At 42.1% G+C, this 19,866-nt stretch overlaps 1 protein-coding gene across 1 annotated transcript; it reads right to left on the bottom strand.

Annotated features, from left to right (window-relative positions):
• Positions 1-759: 759 nt before the first annotated feature.
• alg11 (ALG11 alpha-1,2-mannosyltransferase) lies at positions 760-18,471 on the bottom strand. The gene is made up of 5 exons (XM_039672010.2): positions 18,314-18,471; positions 17,613-17,834; positions 3,263-3,634; positions 2,059-2,636; positions 760-1,601 (listed from the first exon to the last, which is right to left on the bottom strand). Exons 1-5 carry the CDS (start codon positions 18,358-18,360, stop codon positions 1,318-1,320), a joined length of 1,503 nt encoding a protein of 500 aa, XP_039527944.1. The 5' UTR covers positions 18,361-18,471; the 3' UTR covers positions 760-1,317.
• Positions 18,472-19,866: the final 1,395 nt, after the last annotated feature.

Below are 19,866 nucleotides of genomic sequence, written 5' to 3'. Positions count from 1 at the left end.
TTATGTAACTTGGCAACTACATGTCAACTGTCATTAGAAGTATTAGCAGACTGTCTGCACTTCCCCTGATTAAAAAAAAAAAAAGACTATGATGCTTGAAGCATTCTTACATTTTTAATCACTGATGTTCAGTTGTTTGTAGAAACGGTCTCCATTTTCTCACTGATTTCTATTGTGCTACTCCAGCGTTGAATACCGGAAAATATTGGGTTTATAAGTGTTAATTCTCTGTAATGTTTAATACAACAATTTCTTCATACGAGTCAGTATCAATATTCATCAGCCAATTCTCAAATACATTTCTAATAAACCATAATACATTTTATAACATGAGATGAATCAGATTACTGCAGGTGGATGAGGCGTCTTTATCATGAGAAAGCTTCCTAAACCTAAATATTAATTATCTAGAGACACATCCAGATTTTGAGCTAAAGAAGAATTCGGTGTAAATGCTCAGAGTTCCCTCCTCCTGTCCCTGGGTAAATGGGCCCTGTTTAATTTGGCCCCTCTCAGTCGCTTTCCTATCTAGTCTAGACAGACACACACCGTTTCCTTACCCAGAATCTGTGCTCCTGGGATGCCTTTTCTGTATAGCAGTTATAATGTAAAAATAATTCTTATCTGTTACAGGAGGTTGAAGAGCAGCATGTGACAATGCTAAGAAATGATCAGAGCTGCCCAATGTAATAACGTGTACAGTATATTAATGTAACAATAAAAAATTGTGTAGGAAAACATCCTGTTATATTTCCAGACCACCATTCATATATAATTTATTGTATTAAAAACAAAAACAATTCAATCAACAAAGTTGAACGTATAATATCCTTCCAAGAGAAATATCACAGTTTTGAACTCTTAATTGTAACTCTCTGAAACCTGTTACAATAAAATAAAAACAAATCTATTATAATTATAAACCATATTAATCATAAATAATGTACATAAACAGATCTGAAGACAAATAAGCATGTGTTTTAAATGAAACAAAATCAACAGCATTACGTTCATCTGCAGAGTGTAACTCTTTTATTCAATGTCACTCTTGCCTTTAAGTTAGCAAAAGGTGGCATCTCACCAGAACCAGCTTTTCCCATGAAGCATCCCTTACTTTAGGGATGTTTCTTAAATAAAGGGCAAATATGACAGGTCAGTACCAATTGCTCCTCTTATGCTCTAGACACGGAATGAATCATAGTCAGCATTGTGGGCCCAGCATTATGGGGAACTAGACTGAACTATATCGCTCTGATTTGCTATAGTCGCCAGAACAGAGACATGGTGAGAGTACCATTACCACCTCCTCCATCGCTCTCATAGTCTCAGTGTTGATATTAGAGGCTCCACAGCTGCAAGAAATGAGCCTTCAAACTCCTGGTCTGAGAAGCGGGTGACGGACAGACGAGCCCGGCGTCGAATCTCTAAGCGAGCTGCAGGAGTCATAGAAAGGATTCGTTCCATGGCATCTGCATAGGCGTCTTCATCATCTGCCAGGAAGCCGGTTGGACCGCCATCATAGGGAACTACAATGTCTAACTTCGGACCACCGGATTTGTGAGCCAGAATGATTGTTCCTGCAGCCATACACTCCACTACACCTGCAGAGATATGGGAGAGGATAAGTGTTCTCAGTCTAACAGTCATTTAAATGCAATGCTTCTCGCTTTTAAATAAATAATAATAAATACAAATTATATTAACCATGTAACCGATAGTTAATAAAAATGTTCATGTATCTAATGTTGACTGATGCAACTTTTTACCTTAAAAAATGTTTTAGTGAATGTTGAGATTAACATTAACTAAGATTACAAAATGCTGTTTCGAACTGTTTCAGCTATTGTGCAAATGAAACCTTGAAAAGTGTTACTAAAATAATTTCATAATACATTTCATTAATATCTGGTTGAAAATTTAAATATATGTGCATTTAATACACTTACATTTACTTACACTTACACAAAAATGTATTATTTTATTTATTATTTTGTTACTTGTTCCACAAAGTACATCTGTCTAGTGTTTTGAGAAAGAGCATAATATATTTTATCTTACCAATACCGAAATGTTCATTCCACATTGTGTGCAACCCAATCGTGGCATCTGTTAAATCTTTCTTCAGTTCCTCAAACGGGATATTGAGTTTAAACTCCACCCTGTCTGCAATGCCCAGCTCCTGACACAATCCCCTAAGCATCAGTACTCTGTCTTCATCTTCCTGGTTACGACATCCACCAATCAACACCAGCTTCACAATCTCTCGACCGACAGGCTCCACCCCCTTCCTCTCCAGAAGTTTTCTAAAAGCCCTGATCTGCAGCTGATGGTCTTTTTCAGGCCGGAACTGACCCACAGAGACTACACAGTGACACTTCTTGCGTTCTTTCTCTTCATCCTCTTCTCCAATAGGGATGTCCAAGAAGGCCTGAACGTCGCATGGTGGGTAGACCACATTCGTGCGGTTAGGAGCGCGCCACAGTGCCAGAATGTGACCTAATGTCCAGGTGGAATTTACCATGACCACTTCACTACAAGAGCCGGCAAGACCGTACAGCAGTGCGAAGACACAGTAGTAAATCACTTTGATGGCACTCAGTACAGGGTTACTGGAGATGTAGTCTACATTATTGAACCTAGAATGCACAAATGTAATTACAAATTTATATAAGCCAATAATATACACTATTATTCACAACTTTGTTATTGGGGGGAAAAAAAGTCTACTAGCCACCAAGGCTGCATTTCTTTGATCAAAAATATGGTAAAAAAGTAATATTGTGAAAACAATTTACATGACTGTTCAAATCGATCGTATTTTACTGGATAAGGATTAAGGATAATGATTTTTATTTTTTGTACCACAATTTCAAACCGATAAAATATTTTAAACCTTTAGCATAATTATAAAAAAAATATATAGTTATTATAAAAATGGGAATTTTAAGATTTTATTTGCATATCTTTTCCAGCTCTAGAATAACACTTTTATTATTTAACACTTTAACACAAAATTAAGCTTTAACACTTATTTTAAATAATGACATTGTATATTAAGACCCTGTTGTAAGTTGGTTCAGGACTAATGCACTAATTCATAATGTAAAAATATCTTTATTAAGAATGCAAATAGGGTCAGTTTTGAACTAGGATAAAGTCATAATGGAGTTATTTAACCCCTACATCAGCCAAAAACTAAGGTTTTGAATCATTAAAATTTAAACTGTAGAATCATTTAAATTCAGTAATATTGACGACTAACCTTGGGTTTCTTTCTCGAACCACAGACAGCATATCAGTGCTGATGGTTGGGTAGTGCACATAGCTTCCCACATGACATCCACCCAGATAACGGAACACCGGTAAGGTGAAGGCATAGCCCATTGAGTCAATGTAGATGTCTGGAACGAACTCAGTCAATGCCTCCCACCCCAGGAAGATGGAGCCCACGCTCTGCCCCAGAAGGGTGAAGTGTGGGAAGAGTTTTGCCTCCACCAGGAGACGATGTTTCAAGAAGACAAACTTAACAGCTCGGGGGACTCTGATGTTGAAGCGCCGCCGTGCTCCATCTAAAATCTCTTCTGCTGTCACGCCCTGATCACCTGTGTAGACCACGAAGGAAACATCTGGGTACCTATGTAAATATACGGGAATAAAAAAAGGTTTGAATCCTGAAATCGTCTCGGTTACGGATTTAACCCTCGTTCCCTGAGTAGGGAACGGAGACGTTACGTCAGAATGACGGAGAATGGGGGTTTCGCATAGAAAGCCAATCCTCTTCGAGTATTTAACAACGAGCCAATGGCATGAAATGCCTTGGGGCTGCGGAAATTTGCATAGCGTAACTCCGCCCCACCCCGTGGGTATAAAAGGAGGAAGTGAACGCAACCGCAGTATGTCTTCGCTGAGGAGCCGAGACTGAACTCAGGCGTACAGCAGAAATGGCAAGGAGACGTAACGTCTCCGTTCCCTACTCAGGGAACAAGGGTTACATCCGTAATCGAGACGTTCCCTTTCGTGGTCACTCCGAGTTACGTCGGAATGACGGAGAATGGGGGTCTGTGCCATCACGCCATCTTCACAGCTGTCTTCCAGTGCCCTGCGAAAGTCTGGACTCCTGAACTTAACTTATAACCAGGAGTTCCTACTTTAACACAGGAATACCAAGGTACACTGGGAAGCATATCCCGGGAGGGACATGCTACCAAATGCCTACCGTAGGGAGGACTTAAGAATACACATATGGCCGTGTTAGGGACTACATATGGAGATCACTGGAGCACCAACCTAAGGGTGGCTAGAAACTTAGCTCCAGGTGTGGCAGATGGCTTGCCAAGGGAAGACACATGCTCAGAGAGGCTTACAGTGGATAATACACATGTGACAGTTACCATAGGGAACCGTGCACACGGAGGCACCTAGCCGGCACCAGAGCAAGAGCAGTGGTGCCCGAATCAGAAGTGCTGGAGGACTCAGGGCTTCAACGGAAGACTCAACTGAGGAATATTGCACTTATCCAATCCGAGGAGTGGAATGGCGAGCAAGCGAAGACACCTAAGCGGGTCCAGTACTGGCGGGAGTGAGTACGTGAGAGGACACCGGCTCTATTCGCAGATTATAAAATCTTGCAAAGGTGTTTGGTGTCGCCCAGCCTGCAGCTCTGCAAATGTCTGTTAGCGAGGCGCCATGCGCTAAAGCCCAAGAGGCGGCCACACTCCGAGTGGAGTGGGCCGTCACACCAATGGGGCACGGTCGACCTTGCTGTTGGTAACGATGCCAAGGAGGTGCTGTCGCAAGGAGCATGAGTTCGGAGAACCACGTCTTGGTGGGCCAATAAGGGGCTACCAGCAAGACCTGCTCCTCGTCCTCCTTGATCTTGCACAACACCCGTGCAAGAAGGCTCACTGGGGGAAACGCATACTTGCATGGGCCCCGCGGACAGCTCTGCGCCAGTGCGTCTGTGCCGAGAGTGCCCTCGGACAGGGAATAAAACTGGGCGCAGTGGGATGAGTCCCGAGAGGCGAACAGGTCTATCTGTGCCTCCCCGAACTGGTCCCAAATCAGCTGGACCGTCTGGGGATGGAGTCGCCATTCGGCGGAGATAGGGCGGACCCGTGACAGCTCGTCGGCCGCCAGGTTCCGGTCTCCTGGAATGTACACTGCACGAAGGGACCTCAGGTGCTTCTGACTCCATAACAGGAGGTGGCGAGCGAGCTGCGACAACCGACGTGAGCGTAGACCACCCTGGTGGTTGATATACGCTACCGTAGCGGTATTGTCTGAACGGACAAGTACGTGTTGACCCCTGAGCAGTGCTCGAAAGCGGTGCAGGGCCAGGCGTACTGCCAGCAGCTTGAGGCAATTGATGTGCATGAGGCGCTGGGGTCCTGTCCAGGAACCCGCGGCTGCATGCCCATTGCACATGGCACCCCAACCCGTGGTAGAGGCATCCGTGGAGACAACGACATGCCTGGAAACTCGCAGCAGAGAGATTCCGGGCCGTAAAAAGCTGAGGTTCGACCACGGGAAGAAGGTCTGGCGGCAAGCTGGAGTCACTGGAACTCGGAGCGAGCCGCGATGCCATGCCCACCTCGGGACTTGATCGCGAAGCCACAGCTGAAGCGGTCTCATATGAAGCAATCCGATGCCGCTAGGTTTGGGAACCGAGAACTGGTTCTTTTCCGGAACCGGTAGTGTTTTTGAAAAAATACCGGAACCGTGCAAAATTCCTAAGTTTCGGTTCCTAAAACGGTTCTGGTGCGATATGAGGGCGTAGTCATGGGAGTAGATTATCCTTTAGCATCTCACCTCAAGGCGCAGACAGAGAGAGAGAGTAGAGCTGCATGATTAATCTTTAAAAGATTTCGATTCAAACACCTACGCCGTCTTATTCCTAAATGACAAAAACTTCACCACTGAAGTTGCGATTTGCTCTCACACGCGCTGCATTTATAGTACACACACACGCGCGCGCGCGCCGAGTCACGTATATTCAAATCTGTTTGCGCTGAGAGAGAGAGAGAGCAGTTGTCGATATGAAACTGCTTTATAATCACACAGTATCAATATTTATGTTACACATATTCAAATGATTAACGTTACAGAAGTAGTGAGATTATAGTTTGAGTAAACATTGACGGTAGTAATCAAAACGCAGTCCGTAACTTTTTTGTGTTCAGAATTTACAAAAAAAGCGAGTGCATCGTGAATGTTTTTTTTTTTCAAACCGTGTTTTTGTCTTATCTCGAATCACTACGTAAAGCCCGTAATAAGCGTTAATACTCGGACTTGTTTAGACTGGATGGCGGATCGCAGCCGCTGCGGAGTAGCCCAATGCCTGCGTGACTCGTCATGGACATAAACAGAGAGAAGTAGCTCCGGCAACTATGTTCTTCCGCAAGACGCATGCACTGCAGTTCTGTTTATTAACTGCTATTTAGGGCCGATTTATCCAGTAATAATGCAATAATTAAAGTCTTTATGAATCAACAATTCAAACCGTTTTTAAAAATAATCTGTTCTACACACATATGTGTGTTAAAGCATATTCTACCCCTTCTGAGAGGGTATCACTGTTGGAGATACAATAAAGGACAGGTCCTAAATTATTCTAGAGAATGCAGAATTTTTTAATTTCCTTTTTATTTTTTTTATTTTTTGCAAAAATTGATTAATAATATGTTGAATTTGTTTACATTACCAGTCTGTTAAACTCATTTTTCAAGTACTATAAGAAATAAACACAAAAGGGATTGTGGATTTTTCTCTTACTAATATTTTTTTATTGAATGGGAACCGGAACCGGAATCGTTTGTCGGAACCGGAATCGGAACTGGAACCGGAAAATTTCTCATGATTCCCAACCCTAGTTGCCGCGGCTGCGGAGGCCATATGCCCCAGGAGCCTCTGAAAAATTTTCAGTGGAACCGCACTCTTGCCCTCGAACTGTCGAAGACAAGTCAGCAGTGAGTGCGCGCGCTCATTCGTGAGCTGCGCGGACATGGCGACCGAGTCTATCTCCATACCGAGAAAAGAGATCCTCTGCACGGGGCAAAGTTTGCTCTTCTCCCGGTTGACCCGGAGGCCCAGACGGGCTAGGTGCCGGAGCACCAGGTCTCTGTGTTCGCAAACCTGTTCTCGAGAGTGTGCTAGGATCAGCCAATCATCGAGATAGTTCAGGATGCGAACCCCGTGTTCGCGAAGAGGAACAAAGGCTGCCTCGACGATCTTCGTGAGGTGACAGAGCTAACCCGAATGGGAGAACCGCGTACTGATATGCCTGGCCCTCGAAAGCAAACCGAAGAAACGGTCTGTGTCGAGGCAAAATGGAGACATGAAAGTACGCGTCCTTCAGGTCTATCGCTGCAAACCAATCCTGGGGCCGGACGCATTCGAAAATGCGTTTGGCTGTGAGCATTTTGAACGGCAATCGATGAAGAGTACGGTTCAAAATGCGCAGATCCAGGATCGGTCATAACCCACCGGTCTTCTTGGGGACGATGAAGTAGGGGCTGTAAAACCCTGACCTCATCTCGGCTGGAGGGACCGTCTCGATTGCACCCTTCGCCAGCAGGGTCGCAATTTCCGCTCTCATGACCGGGGCATTGCCACCGATCACTGTGAAGCAAACTCCCCTGAAACGGTGAGGAGACCGTGCGAATTGAATCGCGTAGCCGAATCTGATCGTTCTGATGACCCAGCGGGACAGGCCGGGGAGCTCTAGCCAGGCTCCCAGGAACTGATCCAGCGGGGTCATGCGAACCACAGATGTCCCCCCAGAGGGGCAGCGAGGCGGGGAGACCGGCATGCGCACAGGAGTTACTCCGTGCGGGTGCACAGTCGATCCCTGTTCCCCGACAGAAGAGACCAGGGAAGGACCAGCGTTCCACGGAGGTCTGTTCTGCCGGGGGTCTGGCGATAGAGGGGGAGGGGAGTGGTGTAGTCGAGGGACGACACATGCTCTCTTCCGCACCCTCAGAGACAGAGACGAATGAGTGGGGCGACGCGCTGTGACGTTGTGTGCACTCATTCCTGTCTGTGTGCTCAGTGATGATGTCAAGTCTTTCTTTAACCAACTCAGGGTGCTGCCCACCCGTGGGTGAGCAGCGGGGAGCTGAGAACAAAAGATTCTCCCCCGGCCCTCCACCGGGGGAAGGAGGGGGCCTGCTACCGCCTCCTGGGAAACACTCGACTTCATCACTGAGCAGCCCGTCTCAGGAACGCCGCTTCGCCTGGCGTTTAGCGGGGTGCGCGGCCTGAGGGGGCTGTGACGCTCTCCTGCGGCCTCCTCCACGACGCGACCCGGATGAAGGCTGCTGCTGGGTGAGAGGGTGGGGAGCCGCAGGGGGGCGTCCTCGGCGGCGAGCAGGCGGAGGCGTCTGAGCCGACGGCTGGGTGGAGGCAGCAGCTGGCCGTCGAGGCAGAATATGTTTGATCGCCTCCGTCTGCTTCTGGGCAGTCGAGAACTGCTGGGCAAAGTCCTCGACTGCACCGCTGAAGAGGCCAACCTGGGAGAGGGGGGCATCGAGCAGACGAGTCCGCTCGGCATCCCGCGTGTCTGCCAGGTTGAGCCACAGATGACGCTTCTGGACCACGCTAGTGGCCATCACCTGACCAAGGGAGCGAGCGGCCACTTTCGTCACCCGGAGAGCGAGGTCAGTGGCAGCTCGCAGCTCGTTAAAAGCCGCTTGGTCAGTCCCCCCCTCGTGCATATCCCTGAGCAGATTGGCTTGCAAAACTTGCAAAGTCCTCATTGCATGCAGGGCGGAGGCTGCCTGTCCCGCCGCTCTATAGGAACGCGCCGCCATAGACAACGAGAACCTACAGGCTTTGGATGGGTGCTTAGGAGTAGGGATGCGCGGTATACCGGTATTACAAAAATACCGGTATATAATAAATTTCAAACGGTACAATATCATAATTTTGTTAAATTCGGTATTTAATGCGCTGCTATTCCGAAGTTACCGAAACTGACGCGGGTCACGCGAAACCGGCAAATGAAGGAACACGATGGATCAAACGAAGCTCATTCGAATTTCCACACGCCCGAAATTAATTAATAGAGAGAAGTATCAGTGAAATAAGGCATTACTTTGACTGCTAAAGTAATGAGAATAGTAAAGTAACAGACCTCAATGTACCACTCTGCAAACGTTGCTTTCAATAAAGTGTTTCCATGGGAGGCAACACATCAAATCTGCCGAAGCGCTCGTCAGTTGCTCATCCTTACTAGTTCAAAGAGTTCAGAGATCGACTGGTGAGTTCATCATTCAACTGATTTAATTTAGTCTTGACTCTTTTATTGAACACTGAACAGCGCACACACATTAGAGCTTATCAATTAAATATGATACGGTAAACAGGAGAGATCAAATCTTCTTCTTGCATGACACGGTGAAACCAATTCAGTTTAGGTCTCATCATTTTTGCAATTTTAAACAAACATATTCATTTAATTTGAATTAATAAAGAATAAAAGTAATAACAAAAACTAATGGCATTATTGCCGCTGTTGCGACCCATAGAGAGAGAGAGAGAGAGAGAGAGAGAGAGAGAGAGAGAGAGAGAGAGATGGTAGTAATATAAATATTAATAATATTAGCCTACAATTAAGCTACATTTGTCAAAATTCATTAAGGAACCTGGCCTAACAATATAGCATTGATTAATCTAGATCAATCAGTAATAAAATGACCTAAAAATTTAATACATGTTTAGCATAACATAGCAATGCATTATATGCATAATGGACTATGTGCACGTTAGCATATGCTAGTTCCGGCTGCGAAACCGATATGGGGTGTCTAGTTTCCGGTAGCCTGATGGACGACGTAGAGGATGTATGTTTCTCCAGATGTCTTGAACATTTGCCGAATATTACAGTCGATTATGTTCATCGACTGGCTAATGATTTTCCTCCAGCTCCCCAGAGCAAGAGAGAAGGGGTTTAAATATTACATTTCTCAGTATTTGCATCATTTTGAAGGGAACGTTAAGTCACAACAACATCCATGCTCAGACTGATCTCATGAAATTGCGTATGTATGACACGTATCACGTATTTTTGGCATGCTATCAACACGCATAATCTCTTTTCAGCGTGTTTATGAATACCGTTGACTTAACGTTATTATTGTATATATATATATATATATATATATATATATATATATATATATATATATGAAGAGTTCAGATGCAAAAGCCTCTAAATGCCATTTGAAATTTTCTTCTTTAATGATGATTTTTATCAAACTTGTATATTTAAGTTCAGTAATTTCACTTAAATGGCAATGATAATTACCTATTAATTGTTATTTAAGTGAAATTACTGAACTTAAATATACAAGTTTGATAAAAATCATCATTAAAGATAAAAATTTCAAATGGCATTTAGAGTCTTTTGAATCTAAACACTTTTCATATATATATATATATATATATATTATACACAGTGTATATATATATATATAGCATATGACCTACCTCAACCCCAACCTACCCGTCACTCCTACCATCCTAGGAAAAAATAAATATCGCTCCCCAGATGTAGATCTACATTTTGTTTTGTTTCGCTCGGACATTTGACGGCGTGTACATACGCGGTACACGTGGAATCACTCGGACATTAATGTTGCCATGCTACGTGCTCAAGCTATGCGATTTGGTAACTGTTCTCTCTATACATTATAAAATGCGAAATCATGCGTTAGAAAGTGCATTTTCCAGAACAGTTTGTGTTGGCCATTGTTTTGTTTATGATGTTCAGAGGCTATGTTGTTGACAACCACTATCGTCATATAGATCAGTGTTGACAACCACTATACATGTCATACAGGGAGTAAAGGTATCCGACGTTGGTTCGTTCGTTATCAAGTTAGGCTGTTTAACACATATTAGGCTGTTCACACATATTTCTAAACAGGTCTCCCTTTCAAAATAGGTTCTAAACCCAGGGGCTTCTCCTGGTTAAAGGGTATAATATAATAAATAATTAGTAGCCTAAAAACTTCCTTCTAGTTGTCATGGATACGCAACGCTCCACTCTGTGAAGCGACTGCTTGGGTGCGGTGACAAAATGTGAAATATCGTTTACTTTTCACAATGCAGCAGCGCCTGGCTCCACCCAAATATGAGTGAAAACTGTGTTGGTTGACTTGACAATGAACAAACGAACATAGTTTTAGACAAATATATTTAGATAGCTAAGCTTTAGATAGCCGGTCCACTGATGTAGGATGTAAACAACGGCAACCGGAACCGAAGTACCCAACATCCGCCCTCAAGGCGGAAGTTAGCATTTTTCTCGTGCACATAGTCAATCTATACCCAAACACAAACAGTAAGCAAACCAAGATGAATAAACGCTATAAATGTTGATAATTCTCTGTTGATGCATGACAGCTAATGGTTTACATGCCATTTCATTATTCTATTATTATATGTTAATCTATTATAGATGGATTTTCCACTATAGATGGATTTTCAAATAGCTTACCTGATCTATCTAAGCTGCTAAGTGAACCCAAACAAACAGATGAATTAGAGGAAATGACTAGCAGTTTAAGCACCATTCTTACTAGTACATTAGATATTGTTGCGCCAATTAGATTAAAAAAGGTTCGAGAGAAAATTAAAGCACCATGGTACAACAGTGCTACGCATGCTATTAAGAGAGAAACTCGCAACTTAGAGCGTAAATGGAAACAAACTAATTTAGAGGTCTTTAGAATCGCGTGGAAAGACAGTATGTCACGTTATAAAAAGACACTAAAAACAGCCAGGGCTGAGCATCTCCGCAAACTAATCGAAAATAACCAAAATAATCCAAGGTTTTTATTTAACACCGTGGCTAGACTAACAAATAAACAGACATCACCAGAACAAAATATACCGTTACAGTTTAGTAGTAATGATTTTATGAATTACTTCAATGAGAAAATAGAAAGCATCCAAAACAAAATTATAAATGTACAATCCGCTATGGTGTCTTATGATTCAGCTTCAATTATGGCCCCTCTAGAACAACTAAACCGCTTTACAACGATAGGACAGGAGGAGCTAAATAAACTTATCATTGCATCTAAACCAACAACATGTTTATTAGATCCAATACCCACTAAACTACTGAAAGAACTATTACCTGCAGTGGAAGAGCCTCTCCTCAATATTATTAACTCGTCTTTATCTTTAGGTCATGTCCCAAAAATATACAAGCTGGCTGTAATAAAACCGCTCATTAAGAAACCGCAATTAGATCCAAATAACTTGGCAAATTACAGACCCATCTCAAATCTTCCATTTATGTCCAAAATACTTGAAAAAGTAGTGTCCGCTCAATTGTGCTCTTTTTTGCAAGAAAATGATATCTATGAAAAATTCCAGTCAGGATTCAGACCGCATCATAGTACAGAAACTGTGCTAATTAAAATTACAAATGATTTACTTTTAGCTTCTGACCAAGGCTGTATCTCAATACTAGTCCTACTTGATCTTAGCGCTGCGTTCGACACTATAGATCATATAATACTCTTGGATCGACTACAAAACTTCACCAGTGTCCAGGGACAGGCATTAAGCTGGTTTAGATCGTACTTATCGGACCGTTATCATTTTGTCTGTTTAAATGGGAAAAAATCAAAGATAACGTCAGTAGACTATGGAGTACCGCAAGGATCGGTTTTAGGCCCTCTGCTATTCTCAATATATATGCTGCCACTTGGTAATATTATAAGAAAACATGGAATTAATTTCCACTGTTACGCTGACGCCACTCAATTATATATTTCATCACGACCAGATGAAAACACTAACTCATCTAAAATGACAGAGTGTCTCAAAGATATAAAATGCTGGATGACGCGTAATTTCCTGCTATTAAATTCAGATAAAACGGAGGTATTACTTATTGGTCCAAAAAACTACTCACAAAACCTCTCACAATACAACTTTAATATAGACGGATGTCCTGTTACTTTATCCACTACAGTAAAAGACCTGGGTGTTATACTAGACCGCAACTTGTCTTTCGAAGATCATATTTCATATGTTACAAGAACAGCCTTTTTCCACCTTAGAAACATTGCTAAGCTACGTAATATGCTATCTATTTCTGATGCTGAAAAATTAGTTCATGCATTCATGACCTCGAGACTAGATTACTGTAATGCTTTATTAGCCGGTTGTCCTGCATCCTCAATAAACAAGCTACAGTTAGTACAAAATGCAGCTGCTAGAGTTCTTACTAGGTCAAGAAAATATGATCATATAACACCGATTTTATCATCTCTACACTGGTTACGTATTAAGTTCCGCATCAACTACAAAATACTACTACTGACCTATAAAGCCCTAAATGGTTTAGCACCTATGTACTTAACGGACCTTCTTTCGCCCTACAATCCACCGCGTTCCTTAAGATCACGAAATTCAAGGCTTCTGGTCATTCCTAGGATATCGAAGTCCAGTAAAGGAGGGAGGGCGTTCTCGCATTTAGCTCCAAAACTCTGGAATGGCCTTCCCGATACGGTCCGAGCCTCTGACTCGCTGACACAGTTTAAAACTAGATTAAAGACGCTTCTCTTTAGTCAAGCATTCACATAATGCTTACCTTCTAGTCCTCTGTTATGCCATACGGAACCGTTTGCCACTGAAACTGCTTAACGCACCAGTGGGGCTCGACAGCCTTTTAGACAAACGGGTCGGCGCGTATGGTTGGGTTGCGGAGAGTTCAGGTTACGGAGAGTTTGTGAGTTATAACGGAAATCATTATGAACATCCGCTATGCTAATTATTTCCCATCTGCCTTTCTGCTGTTATCTCGGGACGCTTGTCCCGAGAAAAATGGCGTTCGTCAGGTCCAGTTTTGTGTCCAGCCTCTCACGGGGATTTCGGATGCCCCAACGCCTGTGATGAGACGACTCAACGCCTGTGAAGAGACGACTCAACGCCTGTGATGAGACGACTCAACGCCTGTGAAGAGACGACTCAACGCCTGCGATATGTTATGGCGCCGTTTGATTCATAAACAATATTTATATTTAATATTTATATTTAAACAATATGAATGTAAGCCAGAGGAGAACTGGCCCCCGACTGAGCCTGGGTTCTCCCAAGGTTTTTTCTCCATCCAATCTGATGGAGTTTGGTTCCTTGCCACTGTTGCCTTGCTTTTGGCTTGCTTTGAGCTTGCTCAGTTGGGGTTATTTAGTGTTTAGCAATGTTGTTGATCTGTGTTGTGCTACTTTCATGTTATCAGTGTGAAGCTGCTTTGATACAATCTGTATTGTGAAAAGCGCTATATAAATAAATGTGACTTGACTATTATTATTATAGATATTAACCTATTTTAATTGTATAATTTCAGGGTTTTTTTCTTTTCCAAAATCAAAATTTTACCTACTATATGTTCCTTGATTGAATTGATTTATTTTGAAAATTTTGATCTGTTTTTGTTTTTTGATACTTTCTTTGCACATATGGTAGTTGAGAATTTCAAGCAGTGTTTAATATAATTGTTTCAATTCAATTTAAATTTAGACTCTTTTTTTCCCCGACTGTGGTATCGATTTAGTATCGATACCGAGGTATTAGGTTCTGGTATCGTATCGAAGCCCAAATTGTGGTATCGAGCCATCCCTATTAAGGAGTACTGCGGGAGGACGCGCTCTGTGGACACAGTTGCATCACGACAGAGCGTTCCACCGGGGGAATCCCAGCGTACCCACGGGCAACCGCGCCGTCGAGGGGAGGAAAGGCGGGGGAAACTGAAGCGCGCTCTCGGGAGGTCAAAGGAGCCTTCCAAGTGCGTGTCAGTTCCGCATGCAGCTCAGGGAAAAAATTAATTGGGGTTGGCTGTGGCCTTGCGGCGGCAGCCTTACCCAAAAACCAATTATCCATCCGCGAGAGATCGGGACAGGGCGGAGGGTTCCACTCTAACAGACGGTACCTGCGAGTGCGAAGAGGCAGACGTCTGAAGGGATTCGGCGCTCGCTGGCTCTAACACTGGAACGGTGGGTGTGGCCCGAGGAGCTAGCATCGGGGGTTTGTTCCACACGGTCACCGACAAATCACCCTGTCCGCGAATCGAAGAGCTTCTAGAAGAAGAAGCCGGAGGACTCTTCTTGGACGCGGGGACTCTCACTTTTGTCAGATCATTGAGTCTAGATCGCAGTGTAGAGATGGTCATGTTCCCACAGAAGGAACATGAGTCATCCACGAACGCTGCTACTGCGTGCTGAATGCCCAGACAAACAAAGCAGCGATCGTGACCATCAGAAGATGACATGAATCAACCGCACCCAGAAGAACACGGGCGAACCATCTTTAAAAAGACGTGCCACGTGCAGCTCTTTCAGTAGAGAGGAGGAAATTCACTCTTTCAGCGCTGAGGCATCCAGGGAGAAGCGCAAAGTCTGGCAGACCGCTGCTCAGATCGCAGGCAATGCAGAATCTCGCTGGGTACCGCCGTCACACCAACACTGAAGAGGACGCTCGTCTCGAAGAGTTGTACTCAGTGAAACTGGCTTTAGGAGTGAAGAAGTCTCTTGGCTCCGAAGCGAAAACATACTGCGGTTGCGTTCACTTACTCCTTTTATACCCATGGGGTGGGGCGGAGTTACGCTATGCAAATTTCCGCAGCCCCAAGGCATTTCATGCCATTGGCTCGTTGTTAAATACTCGAAGAGGATTGGCTTTCTATGCGAAACCCCCATTCTCCGTCATTTGACTACGAAAGTGAACATGACTTTTTTTTTTTCATTATGAAAAAAAAAGCTGCTGCTAAAGCCCAGCCATGTTCATCCATACTTTTCAAAACAGCTTCACTTAAATACCAAAACTGTATAAATTTATATAAGGGTCAGCGATGTACCATGCTTACTTTGCTCAATTTCAAAATATAAGACTATAGCTTTTAAATAAAGATATATTCAACTATATAGTCTTATCCTACATTTTCATGAGCAATTATATTTTAAAGACAATATTCAAAAATTTCATGCTCGATAACCAAAAGTAAAACAAAATAAATAAATCCATCCGTCCATCCATCGGGCACACACTAAGAAATGAGGGAGGAGGGGACAAAAACAATCACAGTGATCTAGAAATAATTTCATAAATTAACTAGATTAAAAAGTTTGTAGACAAACTTAAAGTTGGGATGGAAAAGCCTTGCCAACTTTAAGTAGTTTTAAAAGTTTTAATGTTTTCAGTTTAGAAATATTAGATAGAATGGATGGAAAATTAGTCTTGATGAATTAGAAATAATACACTGAATGGCAGCTAATGAAGTCTAATGAGTTTCTCCAACTTTCAAAATTTTAATTTTATATGTATATATTAATTTTATATCTAATTTTATAATTATATAAATAGTCTTGGCTCAATCTGAGCATTGTACAAAAAAAGTCTATGGGATTTTTCAGAGTTTTTATCAGCAATTTTAGGAAAACCTTTAAGGTGATGCTACACAAGGCAAGTTTTTGGGCAATGTTGCTGGGCAATGTTGCTGTCAACGGGCAACCAGGGGGCTGTTCCATAAACCAAGATTAGAGTATAAGCCAGGCTTATTTCGGTTAGTCAGGCTTATTTTTGTTCGATTCGGTTTCATAAATCAAGCTTAAAAAAGTTCAAACTCAGTTACCCCGGCAACTTTTGCTGGCAAATTAACCTGGTCCGGGGTTAGGCTAAGTCTGAGTTCAGGCTTAAGAGCAAACCATTTATACTCACCTGCTGGTATTTCGATGTCATTTTATTTTACTTAACCACAATATAATTTTTTAAAAAATAAATAAGGAAATGTACTTTACTAATAAATGTAAGAAATTACAAGGTATAAATACACTAAGAAATGTTCAAAACTTGTGTATTTAATTGGTGAGTTTGTTTAATGAGTTGGGTAATTAATGAATTAAAAGTATATAAATAGGGAGCTGAACTAGTTTCCAAACTTAACCATGGCATGTGCTTTTATAGATGAGGTGGTGGATGAGGGAGCTACAATATAGTCTTGCGAAGGGCATTTCAAAGAGAGAACTTTCAGAGACAGGTCAGATCTATCTAGACTATTTAAACCTGACTCAAATTAGTAAGATCATATGATCCTCAACTTACTGTTATGGAACCAATTTAAGCGCGGATGTTTAACCTCGGCTCATTCAAGTCAGGTTTTGGACTTTAATCCCCGCTTTTCTAAGCGGCTTTTATGAAACAGCCCCCAGATGAGACACAGTGGCCACGACCGATCTAAAAGATAAGGCAACCAACTTTATGTTGAGAACACTGCAGTCATCCATGATCATTTTAAGACTTTACAAGAACTCTTCTGAATAATTATCATCCTTAGCTTTTGATCTGGTAGAAGTTTTTATCATCATTTTTGGAATCATTATAAATGTAATTCTGTATGATATTTTCAATGACCAAAAACCAATCAACCATACAATAAAGTATGTAACTAAAATAGCATAAAATATAATTTTCATTGAATATAGTCAAAAATTATTGAATTTATACCTTTAATGCTTTTTTTGTATGCTTTCACTCCTTATTTGTTACTGTAATGTCTGGTCAAATAAATGTCCCACTCTAAAAGAGCCGATATGGCTGACCTGTTTTGAAGAGCACGTAAAGCACACCACAGCACCCTCTCTCCTCCTCCTCCCGCATTGCAGTATGGGTGGAAGAAGGCCACGGCAGACCGGCCATCCTGAGCTCTCCTGGTCTTCCTCTTCATCTGCAGCCAGGTTCTCACTCCCATGATGAAAAGGAAGAGAATGGCTGTCAGGACAAGACTCAGATAGAAGCATGGTAACAGCAGTGTCCACAGTAACCTGTGGAAGGCAAAAGTTAAATACAATAATCCATGTTTCCCAGTAATATCAGTTGGCATACACAAGGTTTCCTAATAAAAAAAGTGCTAATCACAAACTAATTCTAACGAACAATGTTATAGATTTACTATGCATCCTCTAACATCATTTGTACTGATTAATAAGCCACCTGTTATGGGCTGAACAATTTGGGATTTTTATTATTATTATATTATTATTATGATATACATGTGGGTGATCACACTTGGTTTTAAAGTGAATTTATGGCTTATGAAATCAATTATCAACATCATCAGAAATACTGTGAATGTCTGAAGTATTGAAATTATACGAAATTACAGATTAGCATCCACTACTGTGTTTTAATGTTTCAAAATATTTTGATAGTTAAATTCGTACTAACAGCAGCTCGCTGGACTTCACTTATTCGACACTAGTTTTGCAACATCTAAAAAAATAAAATACTTTGAAATAATTACCTGATTAAATCGCAAATACAGAGAGAGAGGTGATCGTGCGCTGACATCTTTACCAAAATGACAACAGAACCCTCGTCAGAACCCGGAAATGCTTTCCTTCTTGTTGCTTTTCTTCTTCTTTTGTGTTTTTTGGCGGTTGGCAAACCAACTTAACGGTGCATTTACCGCCACCGACTGGGCTGGAGTGGGAGATATTAGGAGATATTAGGAGATATTGGAACTTAAAAAAAAAAAAAAAAATGATATCCTTTTTGCTAAGTCTGTATCTCTCAGAAACTTAATAACAAAGTGATAATTGTTGCAGGATGTTTTCCCTAATAAACCTTGCATTGTAAAATTATTCTGATTACCATTCTAAGAGATTGAAAAAGCTGGTTTCTTTCTTCACTGTACTTTGTGCACTGAAATAAAATATGCTCCACAGTTTCTAAATGAGTACAATGTTGGCATTTCCCTGTTAAATGTTTCCCTATTAATTTCAATGATGAATTAAGCCCTGTGTGTCCTATTCTTAATAGTGTTATACTTTCCTCTTTTCTACACCTACACTCTCCTACCCACTTCTGGTTGTATATTATATAAATGTCTTCCTTTATCATGATCCACCCAATACTTCTGCCATTTTGATCTTGCATATAGGCTTTAATTAATATTTTAGCTTCAGTTTTGCTATATGGAACTTGTAATATTTTATTGTGTTTCAGTGTTTGTTTTGCAAGTTTATCGACCTCCTCATTCCTGGAAATGCTTTCCACTGGTCGGCTGTTGTTTTGTTGTTTTCTAGTGTTTAATGGTGGTTGTCGAACTGCTATTCCGCCAACCTACCACACTGGAGCCTACATGGGTCATCCGTTCAGCATCCTGTTGTCAATAGTGTTAAGATTTTTGGTTGACTTCTATCGTTACCTAGCCTGGATGCCAGCCCGAAGTCCGCCCACAACATTTTTTGGTCGGGAAGTTCGGTCTGGACTCGATCCATTGAGGAGTAATGTGATCAGGCAAGAAATGAACGGGCCAATCAAATTGCCAGGGCGGGCTTTATACGATGATGGACAGGTGATCTGCAAGGACGTAATCATCACGTTATCAAAGAGTGCTTAACTGTTTTCCCTCAGAGATGACTGCAGCTGGAGAATTGAGATGTATAGATTCCGCTGTCGCGTCTTTTGTAAAATAAATCGACAGTGCATTCATTTTAATAGACAAACAGAGAACTGCAATCAAGGCATTTGTTGATCGGAAAGATATTTTTGGCGTCCTTCCTACATGATTCGGGAAAAGTGTAACTTATCAGCTGGCTCTGACGGTCGTTAAGAAGATGGGACGTAATGAAAAGCCTCATGGAGAAGTAAGTAAAAGAAGCAACACTCGTTATTTAACCTCTAAAATAAATAAAGTTAGGCTACGTTCTGTATTTGAAAACTGCGCTATGAAAAGGAGTTGACTTACTGCGTTGCTCTGATTGGTTGTAGGTCTACCGACTATCCAATAGATACAGTCGGTTGGTCTGGGAACGCCCCCGGGAACGCCCCGTCACGTGGTGTGAATTTAGC

Source organism: Pimephales promelas, chromosome 6 (genome assembly GCF_988280905.1).
Source record: "Pimephales promelas chromosome 6, fPimPro1.hap1.1, whole genome shotgun sequence".
Taxonomy (NCBI): domain Eukaryota; kingdom Metazoa; phylum Chordata; class Actinopteri; order Cypriniformes; family Leuciscidae; genus Pimephales; species Pimephales promelas.
Note: the sequence above shows the minus strand (reverse complement) of the source record. Positions and strands in the feature narration are given on the sequence as shown.

Coding starts and splice junctions, on each gene's coding strand:
- alg11 (XM_039672010.2), bottom strand. CDS start 18,360: ATGTCAGCGCACGATCACCTCTCTCTCTGTATTTGCGATTTAATCAG. Junction 17,835..18,313: donor TGTATTTGCGATTTAATCAG/GTAATTATTTCA, acceptor TGCCTTCCACAG/GTTACTGTGGACACTGCTGT. Junction 2,637..3,262: donor GTTCGAGAAAGAAACCCAAG/GTTAGTCGTCAA, acceptor TGTGCATTCTAG/GTTCAATAATGTAGACTACA.